Source organism: Hippocampus zosterae, chromosome 18, assembly GCF_025434085.1.
Source record: "Hippocampus zosterae strain Florida chromosome 18, ASM2543408v3, whole genome shotgun sequence".
In the NCBI taxonomy this organism is placed as follows: Eukaryota; Metazoa; Chordata; class Actinopteri; order Syngnathiformes; family Syngnathidae; genus Hippocampus; species Hippocampus zosterae.
In genome coordinates this window covers 12,199,737-12,217,711 of record NC_067468.1, presented here as the reverse complement: position 1 = coordinate 12,217,711, position 17,975 = coordinate 12,199,737, and the positions used below count along the sequence as shown (strand labels likewise).

Below are 17,975 nucleotides of genomic sequence, written 5' to 3'. Positions count from 1 at the left end.
ATAAAGTTGTTAGTTTATAGTCAATAATAAACATCGAAAAATTAAATACTATTGTTAAAAACACAATATATAATTATAATCTAAAATACAATGCTTAATTAATAAATAAGAACTCTTAAGTATCTGCAATTTTTTTTTCAAACAATGATCGACTGTTTTTAGGTTTAAAAGGTGGAATATGAACCGTCCATGTTAAAGCATTTCACACTTATTAGCCTATTAGCATATCTACTTTACTGAAGTGGCATTATTGATTATTGCACTGCCAGGAAAGATAAGGATATCAGTCGTTGACATTTCCGGTGTTAGGAGAATCTGCCCCAATTCATTGGCTGAGCAGAATTTAAGCACGCTCTGCATTGGCTGACTGGATTCATGTGATACTAATAAATCAAGTCAAACAAGTCAGTTTTTATTGTCAAATATGCTCTATGTGTAACATACAGCACATATTAAATTACTTTCCTCTCTCAACCACAATCAATTGTACTGAATGCACAATTAAAAATACATAAATTATTCAGCAGATGCTGCCCTGTGGTCTGTGATGCTGACGCAGAATTAAATGTAATATTAAATGACATTAAAGATAATTTGATATTGGAACGAAATTCTCAGTTAATCTTTCCAATAAGTCTATTTAAATTGGGGATCAACATTATTAAACGTTGAGTTAAAGATGAAGGTGGCTTGTGTATCTAAAACTGTAGTATGTGGAGGTAAAAAACGCTAATCCCCGAAGATTTTGAATGTACAGTACTGTACTTGCACTTGTCAAACCACCTGTCCCGGGACTCTTCGGTTTTTACTACAAGTACACCATCTTGTGGCTGATAATGAGACTGCTTGCTGGCCTTCTATTGGCTGAATTAAGTCACGTGATATATTTAGTTTTCACGTCAGTTATTGGTCAATTACAACCTTTTTTTTCAAAGCAGATGTTGCTTGCAAACGCGCTGTCCAGTGTCTGAGTGCTTATTAGCTCTATTGGCTGAGTGGAGTCACGTGTTACTCATTACAACCTTTTTTTTCAAAGCAGATGTTGCTTGCAAGCGCGCTGTCCAGTGTCTGAGTGCTTATTAGCTCTATTGGCTGAGTGGAGTCACGTGTTACTCGTTGATCGCACACGAAAACAATGCCATCCATCCATTTTCTCGTCCATTTATCCACACGCGGGTCGCGGGCGTCATGGAGCCTATCCCGGTTGTCTTTGGGGTACACCCTGAACTGGTTGCCAGCTAATCGCTGCTTACTCAGACATAGACGAACATTCGCATTCACATCTGCCGGTATCGAACCTTGCACCTCTGCACTGTGAGGCGGACGTGCTAACCAGTACCCAGCGTATCATTATATTTTTAAACAAACAAATTCATTTTAACCTGCTTTGTAAGTAAAATGTAGTCTGCTCCACAGAGTTGTCCTACCTCAACAGCAGCACTTCCAAAACTGAGACATCACAGAGCTCGTTCACATAACCTTTTTTCCTCATTATGAATACATGTAAACTGCCATCTTCTTTCACAAGTCCTTCCATGGTCATAGGCTCTTTCAATTCCCATGTTTTTCGCTTATATTTCTTTCATTGACCTGGCATTTTCAAATTAGATAGTTGTCTAAACATGACCGTTAAATCACTAATTTGGTGTCCATATGTCAGAATGAATCAGCCTTCAATCCTTTCATCCAAGGAGCCTGGAGGAACACATTATATCCACAAGGCGGTGCTATTTGGTTATACGCAAACAGTAGGGATGTTTTATATTTTTTCTTCAGCACGCGTATTTTCCCTACCTGGAGTTTTGACATATAAAAGTTCATTTAACACAAGGACAAAACATTGCGAACAACCCACAATCTTCGTAGTTTCAGCAGTTTCTGTCACACCTGCATGTCTAATGTGTAATAATTATTGTTTTTCTTTTAAAAATCTCTCAGGCAACAGACGTGTCCCCTCCATGTGAGGACCGCCACGATGTTGGCAGTCAAGATGGCAGCGGAGGACGAAGACTCTTGCATTTCATGTCATCCAGAGTCTTCCAGTATTTGTAGTTCTCCGAGAGGTGCTCCATGAGACCCGGCAGGCTGGCAAATGCTGTTGAAATAACCGTAAACACGTCAGTGTCATGTTTTACAAGAATTCAATCACAATGTTGCGAGAAAAGAATAAAGTCGTACTGTTCCGAGATTTAAGTCATATTTAAAAAAAATAAAATCCACTATTGTGACAATAAATAAATAAACTAGATGAAAATAAAGAGGTGATTTCACAAGCAAATATTAGCAATGTTACAACAGTAAAGGATACATTTGGAGTATTGATACAATAAAACAAGCAGTCATTACAGGAATGACATTTATGAGTAAGACTGTAAATTTGTGCGAATAAATTGGGATTTTACAAAGAAATAATAAAATCACACTTTTGGAATTGAACCGTACAAAGTTTTTGAGAGCAAAATTGTAATTTGACAAAAATAAAGCCGATGTGAGTCACACACGCATTCTTCTACGTTGATATAGCCGGCAGGCTGCGCTCTGCATCTCGTCACCCTCATCGTAAATCCCCTTAACCCGGGCTTCCTCACGTTTTCAGCCCCCCCAGGAGGTTTCTCTACATTCCCTCGGCATCAAGGAGGAATCTTTCCGTGACATCAGAGTTACGCTGGACAGAAAATAAGTCATCTCTCGGGGAGAATCAAATTTGATTTGGAGTGGGAACGAGTGCCTGCTTCCCAGGCATACACACAGCTGATGTGGATGCACTTTTTTAAAATTGAAATTCTTACCAAACACAAATGGCATGTATTGTACTTGCGGATCAGTCAACTCACTAACTGTTGCTTACAGCCACAAAGGGGGGGGGGGGGGCATATTTGCTCAAATGATGGTGACATTTTATTATATTAGTGCATTATTCCTACCATCCCAGGCATCAAACATGTCGGTGATGAAGTAATCGATGAAGGAGAGCTGTGACTTGGGCACGCTGCAGGTGTTGCGGTCAAACACTGGCATCACCACGGGCAGCCCCTGCCTCTTCTCTTCATCCGTCTGAAAGAAAACACAGAGAGAAGAATAAAAGATCACCTTGACGAAGGCTCGATGTTTACAAGACTGGAGGTCTATGATGTGCACCTGAGCAAAGTACTCCTCGGAGATGCGCCCCGCCCATTCGATGCAGAGCTCCAGCGGCCTGCATGGGTTGGCCACATCGGCGCACTTTATTAGCATTCGCTTGATCAGCAGCCGGTTCTCTGGAGAGTTCTTCATGTTTGTTTGACCCTCACAGTCGCTGCTCATGCTCTGTGCATGACAGACAAACAATTTTGCCCTCATGTTGGCTTAGCAACTCAAAAGCAAAGTTTTTTTTTTTTTAAAGCTGCGTTTCGTGCTCACACAAGTGTTGGTGTCCTCGATGGCCACCACGGGCTTGTTGATGCTGTTGACAAACTTGTTGACGTGTTCAAAATGACGCGTCATCTCCGTGGCCAGCACCATGTCAATGATGGCCTGTCGCAACGTTCGGAACTGGTTCCTGTTGGCGTTTGGAACAAATATGGGATTCTATTAAATTCTCAGCAATTTCAAACCACCACGTGCTACAAAATATTTTTTTTTTCTAATGGAGGCGGCACAGTGGACGACTACTGAGCAAGTCCGCCTCACAGTGCAGAGATTCAGGGTTCGATTCCTGCTCTGGCCTCCCAGTGTGGAGTTTGCATGTTCAGCAAAAAGTACCGACGCAACTGACCGCTCAATGTTCTTGAAGATGTTACTCTTGCCGTCGCGCATGGTGAGCTGGAAGGCGAGGGCAGCGTGGTGGCTCTCCAGCACCGCCGTGTCATTATACAGGACAGCCAGCTCGCTGCCAGCGTTACACAAGAATGAGTTGGTGCGGCCGGGATGGTCCACATCATGCACAGTGGCCGCAATCAACGCCGCCACTTCGTCCAGCTGATCGAGACTGCTCTAAATAAAACACATAAGACGTACAGCGACATCTGCATGTTAGTTTGACATTTATATAGCAATGCTATACGAACAAAGGTCATGTTCCAAGAATAACCATGTTATACCATCAAGTGTATTATGAGAAAAAAGTTGTAATGTTACAACAATAGTCACAGTTCCAAAAAAATAATGTTTCTTGAACATGTAACTTTATGAGAATACTGTAGTTGTTTCTAGAAAAAAAGTGTAATGAAAGTAATGGCCTATAGCAATACCAGAAAAAAGTTATGATGTTAGAATAAAATTGTCATTTTCAGAGAAAAAAGTTATAAATAATGTCTTTTTTGTTTATTCTGTGGCTGAGGAGTCCCTCAAGGCTCAATCCTTGGTCCCTTCAAGTTTTCTAGACACACCGCATTGACTGACCTACATCAGGCATCTCTCACCCTCGATGGGCCGCTCTCTAGTGTGTTTTATATGTTTCCCTACACCAAGACAGCTGATGACGATGATCAGCGCAATCAACACGCACTGAAGATGCCTGATAACGATTCTGGTCATTTGAATCTGGTGTGTTGCAGGAGGGAGACATATGCAGGACAACCACCCTCAAGGACCAAGTTTGGACAACCCCGATCTATATTCGACAAACCTTGACTTGCTCCTTGCGTAAGAAGTATGCAGTGGCGTGCAACACGTCGGCAGCATGCGTTGAGTTATGATAGGAGTTGGACGAGTGGTAGCTGGCCTCCATCAGCTGCAGCCAAGAGCGCAGCGACGTCTCCGTACAGTCGAGGAAGTCGCACACCCCGAAACTGGAGAAGATCTTCAGGCCCAGGTAAGTCAGCGGCCTTTGAATCACCCAACAATATGGTCAGCTGTGTTTATCAAGCACTTAAAGATTGTGAATATAACTGCAGCGCTCATAATAAACCTTGCTTACGACTCTTAATTAACATGATGTTACACATGTAGCACTACCTCTTATGCGTGGCCGCCTCCAAGTCGAGGATGTTGAACTCCCAGCATTCCTCATCGTTAAGCATGTCAGCAATGGACTGAGGGACGTCGCTCAGTGCGACCGGAATTGCCAGCTGGCTTTGGCTGATGTCTGGAAGAAATCATTGCCTCATCAAGACCCCTTCCAAGCATGCGGTTGGATGATAAAATATTAAAATAAAATAAGAAAACAAGAAAAGAAAACAAAGGAGACCAAAATAAATAATAAAATGAACATTATGAGTAGTATATATCAATAATTTAAATGTAACGAAGCATAAACACAATAACAGAACGAAAACAATAATTAAAATCAAACAAGTGGAAAATGAAGGTATGAGGAGTGTAACGTACATTTCATCACATTTAAACAACGCTGGTTGGTTTGAGGTCGTTAATTCATAACTGTCACAATTGCTTTTTGAATCTCACTCACTTTTCGAGAAAACATACTCGTTGCCAGATAGCCGCCGCAGACCGCCCTGTGGAAGGAAATAAAACCATTGCTAAGATGATAATCTTTGGGCTGTCAGGCACAATCAAAAGACCTATCTTCAGTATTTCTCGTGTGTCTTACACTCATAAGCCCGCCGACCAGGTCATTTGTGTGCGGGTCGTCATCCTTGGACGCCAGCTGAGGCGAATAGAGCTCGGCAGACCTCAGGATCTCCAGAACGCGCTCCAGAGCCTCAGCCACCGTCAACGGACTGTTCTCCTGGGCAGCATTGATGATGTTGATCACCTGTTCAAACGGACACCATTTTCTCCGACACAAGCAAAATCAACACTGTAGTGTAGAGAAATATATATGTATGGTACAATGTCATATCGATTATGGACACCATTCTTAAAACAGCTGAAATGGAAGAGATGTTTTCATTTTATTTTTTTAACTAAATAATATAGCAACCTTGGTGATGGGAGCCTCGATGGTCATGGAGTGAATCCTGGCGATGGAGGAGTGTCTGCGGTTCTGTGAACCGGCGGCTGGTGGCAGAGTTTCAGCGCTATTAACATTGTAAGAGTAAAAAAAAAAAAACTTTAAAAAAATGCTAAAATCATCAAACTCCCTCACCGTCACTGCTGCGTGAGCTGAGTGATCTCGAATCCATCGAGTCTTTCCTCCTATCGCGGTGGAGTAGAGAGTGGCACTCTTAAAATAACAAGGTGGAAGTCGGTAAAAACAAACAAAAGAAATTACTAAAATATATTCGAATAATTATGTGGTGAACACATCATGCCTTAAGATTTAGGCTAATCCTCTGCTAACTGTGATTAAAATGCTGTTAGAAACACAGTACAGTAGCGTCTTTACTCCCGCATAGTAGCAGCAAGAGTGGCTAAAACACTGCTAACAGAGAAGGAGCTAACATAGCATAAAATGAGCTAATGTGTTGCCAACAAGTGAAAAGCTTCCCCTTACTACACCCTACTGACACTTATACATGTCTAACAAAATTCATTATCGGTGCGAACATGCCAAAACTACAAATATAACAAACAAGATTGTGTATTTCCCTGCTAAGAGCAGCTAATACCACATCAATTACCTGAGTGTGAGTATTCAACGCTGCACAGATCCTCCTTGTTATACTTGTGCACCTGACACTGGAAAATTAAAAGAGAGAATTCATTTGAAGACACATTGAGAGCGAGTCACGCGTAAAATTACGCAGCATGACACTTGCATTCAAATTTATTCCAATGCATTTTACTGAGAATAACCTTTAATGGAATCTTTCTAGATGTTCTAAATATAGCAGCAAAAAGCATATCATGCACTGCCACGGCTATTCCAATGTGCTTTACTGCAAACAACTGATACATTATAGTAAACTGGCTCGTACAAAACTAAGCGGGATGAAGCACATATCAACACATCTAATGATGTAGCTTCTTGGACTGCGTTCTGAGAAAAACAAAAAAAAAAAGTCTGTGGAATGATCTCAAGCAGGCCCCCGGAATACTTGAGATGATGGCGGCCCTGAAGTGAAAGGGAAAAGTTAAACAGAACACGCTTGAAGTCCCGAGCGCTTCCAAGAACACGGCCAACGAAAGAACACAATGAAATGGAAATCCAGTTATACGGCCAAGTGTGTGTTCAAGGACTAATGAGTGATCCTGCGTGGAGAAACGTGGCATGCGATCGGATCACATACCAAAGAAACATGTGGTCATGTATTGTGTGATTAATTGTTAGATCATATCGAATACTAAACTTGCATCACTACTTTTCATCAGTGTTTTGCTCACAGCACACAAATAACTCCCATTGCGACGGAACAAATCGGATCAGCCGCTCGAGATTCCCAATCCCAGCAAGCAGGATTCGGTGCCATTTGGCAGGCCAATGCAAAAGAATGACTCACCTTTTGCACACATGAGGAGGAAAAACCGCTAACGCTAGCCCCTCATTTGTAAAAATAGACCTGAGGCCTGGCCACAAGCTTTCACGGGCCTTATCCTGATGCTTAGACGTAGCTTAGACGTAGCTTAGCCGTAGCTTAGCGTAGCGTGATGTCATTGGGACGGGAGCCTCGCTGAGAGAAGCGATTTGCTGGATTCAGGAATCAACTCAGGCCGGGATTTGTATTGATGTGTTTCGGAACAATAGTAAAAAAATGTTTGCGATACATTAAAATATACATCAAGTAAAGGCGCACTATCAAATGAAAAACGTCTTTAATATGTTACAAACACGTACTTGACTGTTGTTGTCGGCATGTGGTCTCTTGATGGCTACAAAGTGTCGGATCTTCCTGTCAGGAAACAGCAAGAAGAAAGCTATCAGCGATTCCCACCTTCTTTGAAACATTTGATGTCGGGACTCACCCTCCTTGCCCGACGACTGGTGTTATATTCACATGTTGTGCCATACTGTCACCCGACTTTTTTCTTCCGTAGTAAATTCCCTGCCATTCCTGTGAGTAATAAGGCGCACTGAAATTCCGACCAGTCTCAGCAGGTGCGTTGGGTCGAACGTGGACTCACTTTTCCTTTTTCAATGCAGGTGTTGATAGCGTCCAAGAGATCTGCCCTGTTTCTGTCGCTCTTCGGTAGCTCGGTCAGCTCCTTGCCGATCAGTTCACCCTTGTGGTAGCCCATCATGCGTTCAAAGGCGGGGTTCACGTACTGTCATGGTGGATCGGTATCCCATTTTATTCCATCATGACATCACTACCAATGGGGAAAAAAATAAGCTTTTGGAAGTCTTTCCCTCCTACCTGTATGATGTGGTCTTCACTGGTGATCTCCACGGCTTCCTGGCACTTTTCCAGAGCCGTGAAGGCCGAGTTACAAGCCCTACCATTATTAAGACTCTGTCAGTGCTTGACCAGTCACGAGCCTCGCCGCACGTCCCCATGTGTGAAGTTACCTGAGTTTGAAGTGGCATCGCACTTCTCCGTACTCAAGTTGAACCAGTTCATTATAGCACGCCGACACGCTGGTGTTCTCCACAAACCTCTGCAAAGGTGCAAAGACACGATTGTTGTCTTTGTTCATTAGGTTGAGGGAAAAAAAAAAGTGAGGAAAATACATACTCGGCTGAATCCGGCACATAGCAGAGGAAAAACAGACGATTCATCCTGGTCAGATGGCCTACAACACGACACAAAAGAATATATGGATAATCCAGTGTGGTATTAAGAACTCAAGACTGATCTATTTCTTGTTTATTGGAGATACTAACAAGTCGTTGAACGTGGGCGGCGTGATATGAGAATAACTCAAAAGCTTTGATCTGAAGATTACAGTTTGCTTCAGAAGAACCTCTGGGAATGACCAAAAATGACCACAAATGGCCACTTCAAACAAAAAAACGACAGATTTCCCATGATTGTTGGGGCTCCTTGAGTTTCTTTATGGATTTAATCATGACAGACATGTGAAGCAAATTTCATGTTCCAAAGTGAAATTGTAAAAAGTAAAAATTTGAAGCATGTAGCCTGCACGAAAAACGGCGCAGAGAACATTGCATTGACTTACTTTTGTGGCACAACGGCGAGAATAACAGTGTTTTCGGAGTGCTTCCTAGCACGGATCATACTGCAAAACAATAATCAAAGATAGAAAGTAAACAATGTTAGACATGCCAGCGAGCTCTGAGGACTCAGGATACGCTCTTTGCAACTTGGTAATATTTTTCGGGTAGACAAGGTTAAAATTTGGTGGCAATCTGACACAATCTCTAAAACAAGGTCATATTTGAAGGAGCTCTGGAAAAGGTCAAAATGAATCTCAAATGACCACTTCAAACCAAAATAGCATTTCCAGTGTGATTTCACACCTATTTTTGTGGGTCCTACTTGTGATAAACATACCGAAGAATTTTTATGACAATTGATCACACCCCTCACCGGCATACAACCTCGGGCTCAAAGTAGCGTGAGTGGCGCCCATCAATGACAACGATCTCGTGATGCTTGTCCAGGAAACACTCGAGTGCAGATTCGGGCGTCCGGGCGATGTTGCACCTGAAACCGGCGCGGTCACACGCCCACCACAAAGCGTCGCTCTGGCCGTCCTCTTTGGCGAATACAAGCAACACCTGAGAAAGTTTCAAATGGAAATAATAAAGTTTGAAGCTTTCATCCTAAGGTTGAGCACCCATCATACACTTTTCTAACCAGTCGAACCAAATTTTTTGATATTGTTCTCATTTGTGGCTTTGAAGAGTGAAGTTTCACCCACGATTAAATGTGAAAGTAATTGTAGTCTCACTTGAATGGGCTCCTGGCTCACTCTCATGGGTCCCACACATCGTTCCGTAGAGGAAACCTGCTAAGAGAAGCAAAACTTTAGCAACGCTATATTTTTGTCACAGCGGATGGTATCCGTGTAACGTGCTGTATCGCAGGGCCCCCGTGTGTGCGTCGTGGACCTTCACCACGCATGACAAAGCCATGAATGAGTATCAATGATATTTAATTTATTTACGTATAAATAAATACTTTACTTTCCTTGCTCGCCACAAAACGCCCACTGTTCACAAACTTGCGACAACTCTCATCACCATCTGCCTGACCTGCAGGCGTAAGTGTCGGCATCAGCGCCTTCATGTGACTCGCACGCACACTGACCAGAGGGGTAAACAGACCACTTGTGCACACAAAAATGCGGACGATAACACTGAGACAAATATACACACGGGAGCATGATCATCACCGTGGAAGATTGTAAATGTCCCGCAGGGGGAAAAGGCTTCAAGTGTTGGTCTTAAATAGTCAATGGTATCATTGATCACTCCTAGGAAGCAACAGTCGATATGCCAACCAACACACACACTCGTGACACGGCGGTAGATGCAGCTATTCAAACAAGCTTGTGTTCATCTGCTGCCACTTTTCGCATCTTGATTTATTTCTGGGTTTGGTCGGTTCACATAGCTGACTTTTGCCCAGCTGGCCACTGATTAGAAGCAAAGCTCTAACTCGTACAGTCAGTGGCAGTTTCTGGCATGTGCAGTGGAGTTTTACAGGACGGCATTGCTGAATTGCTAAAGTGTATCTCCATAACCCAACAAAAAATATAATTGTTTTTTGTTTTTTTAATGTATTTATTTAAGGAAAATATCACTCTGGAGTATTAGGTCATAACACTAACACCAACTCAATGTGTTAGCCCATCTATGGCGTTTTGCATTGTTTATTAGCAATAAGCTAGACTGACTAAGTCTACAATATATGTTTGGGGTTTTTTTTCTCTCCGCGGGCTAAAGGGGGCCTTTATCGATACAAAAGATGGGTTGACTTTTTTCCATTTCAATTACATGTTGAGCAAGTGCATTCATGATCAACGCGACTTCACCGGTGACGTCACAATGATACTGGCCCCCAGTTTTGCGGCTCATAAACAAATACAGAGGCCTGTTCACGTGTGCTCGGCCGCTTGGCCGTTACCTTGACGCCGGCGTCGCCGGTCTGCGTCTCGGCCTCGATGAGGACGTGGGCGCCCCCTCCGCCTCCGCCAGTATCCCGGCGCTCCCGGCGGGAGTTGAAGCTCGAATGTCTGCTCTGGTAGGCGATGACGGACGGGATGGCGTCGGCCGCATCGGTCTTGATGAAGAGGCCGTGCAGCGCGCCGCCGCCGCCCCCCTGCGAGATGGTGGTGGTGGTCTGGTGTGGCGAGTTGGACTCGTCCGAGTCGCGGCAGTAGATGACGCCGCTCTGCGAGACGTGGATGCTGGGTGCGCAACCCATGCCGCCCCCGCTGAGCCGAGTCACCGTCCTCCTCCACCTCCTCAGCTAAGGCACCAGGCTCGATGTCATGTTTGCTATCCCGCACGATGGCTCTGCTACGCAGCGTCCAGTGAATGAATGGAGCGGCACCTGACCGCATCACACCCACCGCTTCTTCTGTAACATGTTGAGCTTGATCGTCAAGTAACTGACTTGATATGACATTAGTTATTCCCCCCAATATCCCACCCACTCACAATATGACATAACACCCCCCCCCCTTCCCATCTTTACACATGACCAAAAATCATAACAATGGTAGATTTTCATCACGTCTGCGGAATTTCCCAGTCTTAAAATAGAAAACACGAAACCAGACATTGAAATCCGTATGGCTGAGGTGCCTCAAGTTCCTCAGTTGCACGAAAAAATAGTATTGACAATAACATCCACAAAGGAAAGTATCACAACAGTCAGTAAACTTAATATTCGTCATTTTTCACACAAAAATAAAGCATACATTCCAGTGAGTATTGCATTTGTCATTAAATATACAGTATGAAATAAGTTGGTGAAAGCTTAACTATGAAAATTTCATTAGCTATGGTGTTTTCTATTATGTGATAGCAATAAGAAAGCAGGCTTTCACGGAGGCATGTCATAAAAAAGTTATAAAGACGCTCAAAGGAACTGTGTTGTCCCCTTCCATCCTTCCACGATCCTAATTAATTTAGCTCCCTCTTGTGGTCACTTACTATAAAACAGTATACAGCATGTACAAACTTATAAACGCTGCTTCATTTGCGAGTTTGAAAGAAAAATTTGGCTCTAAATTTTATAGTATCGAAATACTATGACTTGATTTATATGCAATGTTGTGTTAATTTAGCCACTTTGTCCCAAATTAAAATTATTTTACTATACTTATGAATGTGCTTGTATTCTTGATTAAATTATCTTTGTTTTACTATGAAAGTTAATTTCTTCACACTCATTAACACTATTTTTTTTCGCTCTACCACATCAATTACTAACAAAGCCTCTCAATCTAAGAAAAATTAATAGGCCCTTGAGCACAAACGTTTGACAGTCATACCTAGAACATGTAATTGTGTAACACACACACAAAGACGGAGGCAAAAGATGCTGAAGGCGCTGTCATGGCCTTCAACAGGAAGATGCCGTTGAGCCTCTTCTGCTGGCAGCGTCGAGTCGACTAGCTTAGCCCGTTATGACATAAGCCGGAGATTGTTTCCCTCAATCTCAATTATGCACGGCTCAACTGAATCCTCGTTATGCGCGCGCACACCCACACTCACACACACACGCCCCCTCCCCACACCACACGTTTGTGTATAATTGTCTATGTCAGTGTTTCCCAGCTTTTAATGAGCCTTTAGATGAGTAAAATCTAACAACACACCACCAAACAAACTAAGTCATAAAAAATACATCTACCGGTACTTCTTTTTGATGGCAGTGAATTCAATTTAACTCACTTCACAACAAGCAGCCATTTTGCAAAGGTAACTGTTCTTCTGACAACTAATTTCCCCAAATTTCAATGTAGCGTTTCTTTACTTACCACCATCTAGTGGCTCGGTATGCGTACTACAACTTTTTCTGACATGAATTTACCCCCCCCCCGCCCCCCCCCCCGCCCCCCCCCCAAAAAAAATCGATGAATAAAATTATACAATTTTTTGCAATCTTTTTATCAATTTACCGAGAGATTCCTCTATTGGCCACCAAGCTCAAGTCATTGTATGGGCAACAGGTCATCTTTGCAACATCAAGATGGCACTGACATCAGTAGAGAAGTATCTTGATGGCCATTAAAGGCGGCTTGTGGAGGAAATTCTATTTTTATTTCGAAGAAATGACAGGCAGGCATGTCCGAGATGTTGTCCACCCGCTTGCTAAATTTAGCTCTTTAATTTCTATCATGCCCTGAAGACGTGTAATTATTTTTGATGGAGGTATCCAGCTTGATGAGCGAACTTATCTCAAACACACATGTTGTCCTGCATGTGGCAGTCGCCAGGAGCCAGCTGGGAGACGGGCGTCTTTGAACCTTGGAGCCTTATGACCCTCACGTCTGTTTTTTTTTCTTCAAAATCAAAAACAATTTCTTCTTCAAAGAATCTTAGATGCATTTTCGTAAATATCAGGAATTTGCAACAAATTTAACATATTATAAATGTATGAAGGTCACATACATGTATCTGTGAATAAAATAACATTTTTACCACTTCAACATCCCTGAGCTAATGTACGTTAACAACAAAGACAATTTTGTCATTCATGTTCCATTCGTGAATATCCAGAGGAGGGCATTTTCCAAATTTTCAACATCTTGCATTTTGTATCCGACGTTTGCGACGGTCAATTTGCACATCCAACATCTGAGCCAAGCGGCTTTACATTGCCCGGCGGCTTTTTGTCACCATCGCGTCCACACAGGGATGGCGTGTAATCGATTTGATCGTCATCATCCAGGTGCAGAGTGAACGTCGTGTAAAATGGCCGTAGGCTCTCTGGAATGAACAGATGAGTGGCAATTAACAGACAGATCGTTTCTTGTTTTATCGAGCGTGAGGAAATTTTTTTTTACAATTGCAGTGAATCCAATGCCATGCTGCAGAAGCGCTATGGAGCTCATGTATGTGAAGCGAAACACACGCAGTGGCATCCCTGCATTCAAGCAGGCAATATGATGATCACCAACAGTTTCCGTTTCTCATCATGAAATTCTACCAAATATTTCTTTGAACTCAGAGTTTTTCTTTGGATTGCTGTCGTCCACCGGCAAGGTTGACATGCCGCCCCTCCCACCCCCGTACTCACTGTCACCATCCTTGCCCTCGTCACATGTGCGCAATCACTTGGTAATGGGGCTCGGGGCGGCTGGCAGGTGGTCCTTTGCAGAACTTATAAAAGGTGGCGGCGGTCCCACGGAGTCTCCCAAGATGCAATGACGGTGACGACGACGATGACGGAGCGCACTTTTCGGCAGAGGCTCTTCTTCTTGCTCTTGAGCTTATGCATCCTAAAGGGAGACTGCAGATTCATCGAGGTAGGACGGTCTTCACTCCTCACTCGCCGTCATCCTCCTCCTCCTCCTCAAACATTCTGTCTTCGTCCTCGACCGTTGTAGGATAACGATGTCCTCAAGGATGAATTCTATTCTTTCTTCAACTCGGACCTGCCCAGGGAGACGGCGCCGGAGCTGATTACGTACCGACGACCACTGCGTGAGTTTTTCCTCAGTTTTAAGGACTTCCGCTTATTTTCTTAGAATTACATTTTAGATTTTTCAACAAAGGTCATTTGTCAACATGGAAGGCAGTTTAAGTCTTCAATAAACCGATGAGCCCTGGAAAATCTGGACGAAGTGGCTGGGGAGCGGGAAGCTGCCCTCACGACCCCTACCCCAGCATCAGCGAATGAAAATAGATGGATGGTTAAACAGATTGTGGGGGTTTTTTTCGCAATCCATTTTGATTTATCAATGAAGCGAATTTCTTAACGTTGGAAACATCAAGATAAGGCGTCAGTAAACTAATATACATGAATAGGAAGGTGTGTGAGTGTGTGTGTGTGTTTTTTTTTTAATATAGTGCATCATAAATAACGTAGAAGCTTCAAAGAAACAAATGTACCTCAGGTTGTATGGACATGGTTGCGGTTGAGGGTCGCTTCACCTTCGTGGCTGAGTATCCCCAACTCAGCTGCGCCGCCTTCTTCATGGCTGAGCCCAACGAGGTTATCAGCATTGAGTACGACAGCGTCAACATCGACTGCCAGGCGGGAGACTTCATCACGGTGAGGTCATCGCCGCTACGGGGGAAATTGGGATTTGAGTTCCGAGCGATGGTAATACAATAAGCAAAGTGAGCACTACAAAAAAAAAAACGCTTGCTTATGGTGACATGTTGCAACGGATTCTATCAAGGTTTATATGGTCACAGTGTCGGATTGTGTGGGCTAATGACTTTGGCCCTGCGTGAAGGCCGTGACCTGCTGTTCTTGAGCAATAAAAATGCTCCCGTTGAAACGGCGCATAATAAAACGCCATTTTCCATTTACGTGACCTCGATCTAAAACCAATACGTATAGTGAGAGCAAGAAAAATATAGTCCGAGTAATCCTCATATCTCGCACGTGCTCCGAAAGGTGTTTGACGGCTGGGTGTTGAAAGGCGAGAAGTTTCCCAGCTCGCAGGACCATCTGCTGTCCCCGCGCGAGCGATACGTGGACTACTGTGATTCCTCCACTTCCACCAGGAGAAGCGTGCGCTCCTCGCAGAACGTGGCCATGATCTTCTTCCGCGTGCACAACGCCGGCAGCGGCTTCGCCGTCACGTTCAGGAAGCTCGCTATCCAATTTCGTAAGTAAATGCGATGTTTTGATACAACCCAAAGGAATGGTGATGCAGTCAGATTTTTGGGGGGGAGAGAAAAAAAGTACTTTAATGTCTAGTAGTTAAAATTAATAGCACACAAAATGTCCTTGTGCTATGCGCTACTTCCATCTTGTTTTGCTAACTAAACGTAGAAGAAAAAGAATCCTCGTGCTAAACTCCCAATATTTTCCGTTCACTTTGAAATTGTACTTCTGATACCTCTCAAATGTGTCTGGGATTTCGTCTGACAGCTAAAACAAAGAGCAAACATCCCAAACTTTGAGGCCATTTTGCCCATGGCTGTTGCGCAATATTTGAAAGTTAGCATTGTGCTTTTTTTTTTTTCCTTATTGTAGAACAAGAAACATTCGCTGTTTACGTGTCAGCTTGCCAGTGAACGTGTCACATTTGCTTCGTTGCAGCCTGCAATGTCATCTCACAGTCACCAGAAGGCACTTTCACCATGGTCAGCCCGCAGCAGCACAGGAACTGCAGCTTCTCCATCGTCTACCCGGTAGAGGTCGACATCTCGGAATTTTCATCCTTCCGACTCCTCGGCAGCTTACCAAAGGTGAGGCAACACGTAAAGAATGTCAACCTCATCGCATACTAATATGCTTACATTGGGTTCTACCTGGGGCGGCCCGGTAGTCCAGTGATTAGCACGTCGGCTTCACAGTGCAGAGGTACCGGGTTCGATTCCAGCTCCGGCCTCCCTGTGTGGAGTTTGCATGTTCTCCCCGGGCCTGCGTGGGTTTTCTCCGGGTGCTCCGGTTTCATCCCACATTCCAAAAACATGCATGGCAGGCTGATTGGACGCTCTAAATTGTCCCTAGGTGTGAATGTGAGCGTGGATGGTTGTTCGTCTCTGTGTGCCCTGCGATTGGCTGGCAACTGATTCAGGGTGTCCCCCGCCTACTGCCCGAAGATGGCTGAGATAGGCTCCAGCACCCCCGCGATCCTGGTGAGGATTAAGCGGTTCGGAAAATGGATGGATGGATGGGTTCTACCCGCTCAAAATAGTATTATTAGATCAGACTGACACTTTTAGTAAAAAGAAGTTGAAACTACGAGACCTAGACAGCTGTATTTTGACCCATTTGCCCTTTTGTGAGTTTGGTTTGGACTAAAAACGTTGGCTCCTCCCTCCAGTGGCCCACGTCGACTTGCGACTCGGAGGACATGCTCCAGCTCTTGGGGGGAAATGGTCTCGACACATCCAAGATGTTCCCCCTCAAGGAGCTCTGCAGCTCCTCTGCCAGGCCCAGTGAGTACTGGACATACATGTCTGCTGTATTCTATTCTTTGTATATTCGACATGACATAGTTATTCAACACAGCTTGTGTTGTGTTATCTCCCTGCAGGCCACGTGAAGGTGGGCTGCGAAAACACGGTGGTGCGCATGGTGTCCAGCGGCCGCAATGTCAACAGGGTGTCCTTCAGCTACCGCCTGCTGGACAGCCAAGAGCTGCAGAGGCTGCGAGTCAACAATGTGGAGGATTTCTGCTTGGCCAACTGATCTCTCTCATTTCTATGTCCAAAAGAAGCAAACATGAATGGGAATATCAATGAAGACAAACTGTGTGTTTTATATATATTGTTCTTTCCCCCTTCTTTCACCCAACATCCGTGCTGTTTGTCTTGACATTCTAGTGATGAACGGTGCTAATGTGAATTTATTGTCAGAGTAAGCGCCGTTAATAAATACAACTCATTGGCATTTGTATACAAATACTTTTTTGGAATAAAATTACACTGCATGGCAAAGCAATTATTCATCTTGTTTCTTGTTGAGAGAACACATCGATGTTTCCACTTTACATATTCAATGAAGCTATGGCAACCGTAGTCTTGACGATCAGCCACAACGAAAGCTGCACTCCAAATGAGGCTCCATAAATAACAACTTTTGACAATAATTTATTATAATTTGTCGTTGTTGTTTTGAGCTGTTGTGAAAGCGAAATATAATAAAGATGAATCAAATGATGTATTTCCAACCTTTTAATTGGCTTGCTTCAAATTTAAAATACATCTATGAGTAAGGAAGAGGGGTCTGCAGCAGATTTTTTAAAAACTTTTATTGGCCCTTGGCTTAATTTAAAAAAAACTAATAATTGGCTATGTGGCAAATATATAGTATATATACAGTATATATTTTTTACAAAAAATATAGAGTTTAGTATCGTAAAAAACACATTTATTAATTCTGAAGACCCAAACTACAAGCATCAAGGCAAGCTACATTTTTTTGTCATCAGTGCTTCAACAGCCATAACAAATCCCTTGAATGTAAATTATAAAATTATCCAAGGACGTCTTGATTGATTGCAACCTTTTCAGCGCTATACGACTCGAAATTACGACGTCCCATCGGGCTGCCCGCATCCGCTCATTTCAATCAAAGCTAAGGCACATTTGAGTATAAAAAAAACAT

The 17,975-nt window shown here is 43.4% G+C and overlaps 2 protein-coding genes across 3 annotated transcripts; one reads left to right on the top strand and one right to left on the bottom strand.

Moving 5' to 3' along the window:
• Positions 1-1,037: 1,037 nt before the first annotated feature.
• On the bottom strand, positions 1,038-11,413 carry pde8b (phosphodiesterase 8B). 2 transcript variants are annotated; one of them, XM_052051484.1, is made up of 22 exons: positions 10,854-11,413; positions 9,676-9,735; positions 9,312-9,502; positions 8,941-9,000; positions 8,496-8,553; positions 8,330-8,418; positions 8,178-8,256; positions 7,945-8,085; positions 7,786-7,874; positions 7,658-7,712; positions 6,504-6,561; positions 6,029-6,106; positions 5,864-5,940; positions 5,531-5,695; positions 5,390-5,435; positions 4,936-5,065; positions 4,607-4,805; positions 3,755-3,972; positions 3,400-3,538; positions 3,139-3,306; positions 2,925-3,054; positions 1,038-2,095 (listed from the first exon to the last, which is right to left on the bottom strand). In XM_052051484.1, the coding sequence occupies exons 1-22, from the start codon at positions 11,151-11,153 to the stop codon at positions 1,986-1,988; spliced, it is 2,640 nt and encodes an 879-aa protein (XP_051907444.1). In that variant the 5' UTR covers positions 11,154-11,413; the 3' UTR covers positions 1,038-1,985. The 2 variants fall into 2 exon arrangements, with proteins under 2 accessions (XP_051907444.1, XP_051907445.1); XM_052051485.1 differs by having other exon boundaries at positions 9,676-9,732.
• A 2,453-nt stretch (positions 11,414-13,866) lies between these two features.
• LOC127591466 (corticotropin-releasing factor-binding protein-like) lies at positions 13,867-17,527 on the top strand. Its single transcript, XM_052051677.1, has 7 exons — positions 13,867-14,208; positions 14,290-14,386; positions 14,800-14,957; positions 15,309-15,522; positions 15,960-16,108; positions 16,690-16,804; positions 16,903-17,527. The coding sequence occupies exons 1-7, from the start codon at positions 14,107-14,109 to the stop codon at positions 17,055-17,057; spliced, it is 990 nt and encodes a 329-aa protein (XP_051907637.1). The 5' UTR covers positions 13,867-14,106; the 3' UTR covers positions 17,058-17,527.
• Positions 17,528-17,975: the final 448 nt, after the last annotated feature.

Bases quoted from the DNA above. Each gene is read 5' to 3' on its own strand.
- pde8b (XM_052051484.1), bottom strand. From the start codon at position 11,153: ATGGGTTGCGCACCCAGCATCCACGTCTCGCAGAGCGGCGTCATCTAC. The intron at 7,875-7,944 runs GTGAGTCCACGT...TATTACTCACAG, and splicing joins CCTGCATTGAAAAAGGAAAA to GAATGGCAGGGAATTTACTA. The intron at 2,096-2,924 runs GTAGGAATAATG...TTATTTCAACAG, and splicing joins CATGTTTGATGCCTGGGATG to CATTTGCCAGCCTGCCGGGT.
- LOC127591466 (XM_052051677.1), top strand. From the start codon at position 14,107: ATGACGGTGACGACGACGATGACGGAGCGCACTTTTCGGCAGAGGCTC. The intron at 14,209-14,289 runs GTAGGACGGTCT...CGACCGTTGTAG, and splicing joins GAGACTGCAGATTCATCGAG to GATAACGATGTCCTCAAGGA. The intron at 16,805-16,902 runs GTGAGTACTGGA...ATCTCCCTGCAG, and splicing joins CAGCTCCTCTGCCAGGCCCA to GCCACGTGAAGGTGGGCTGC.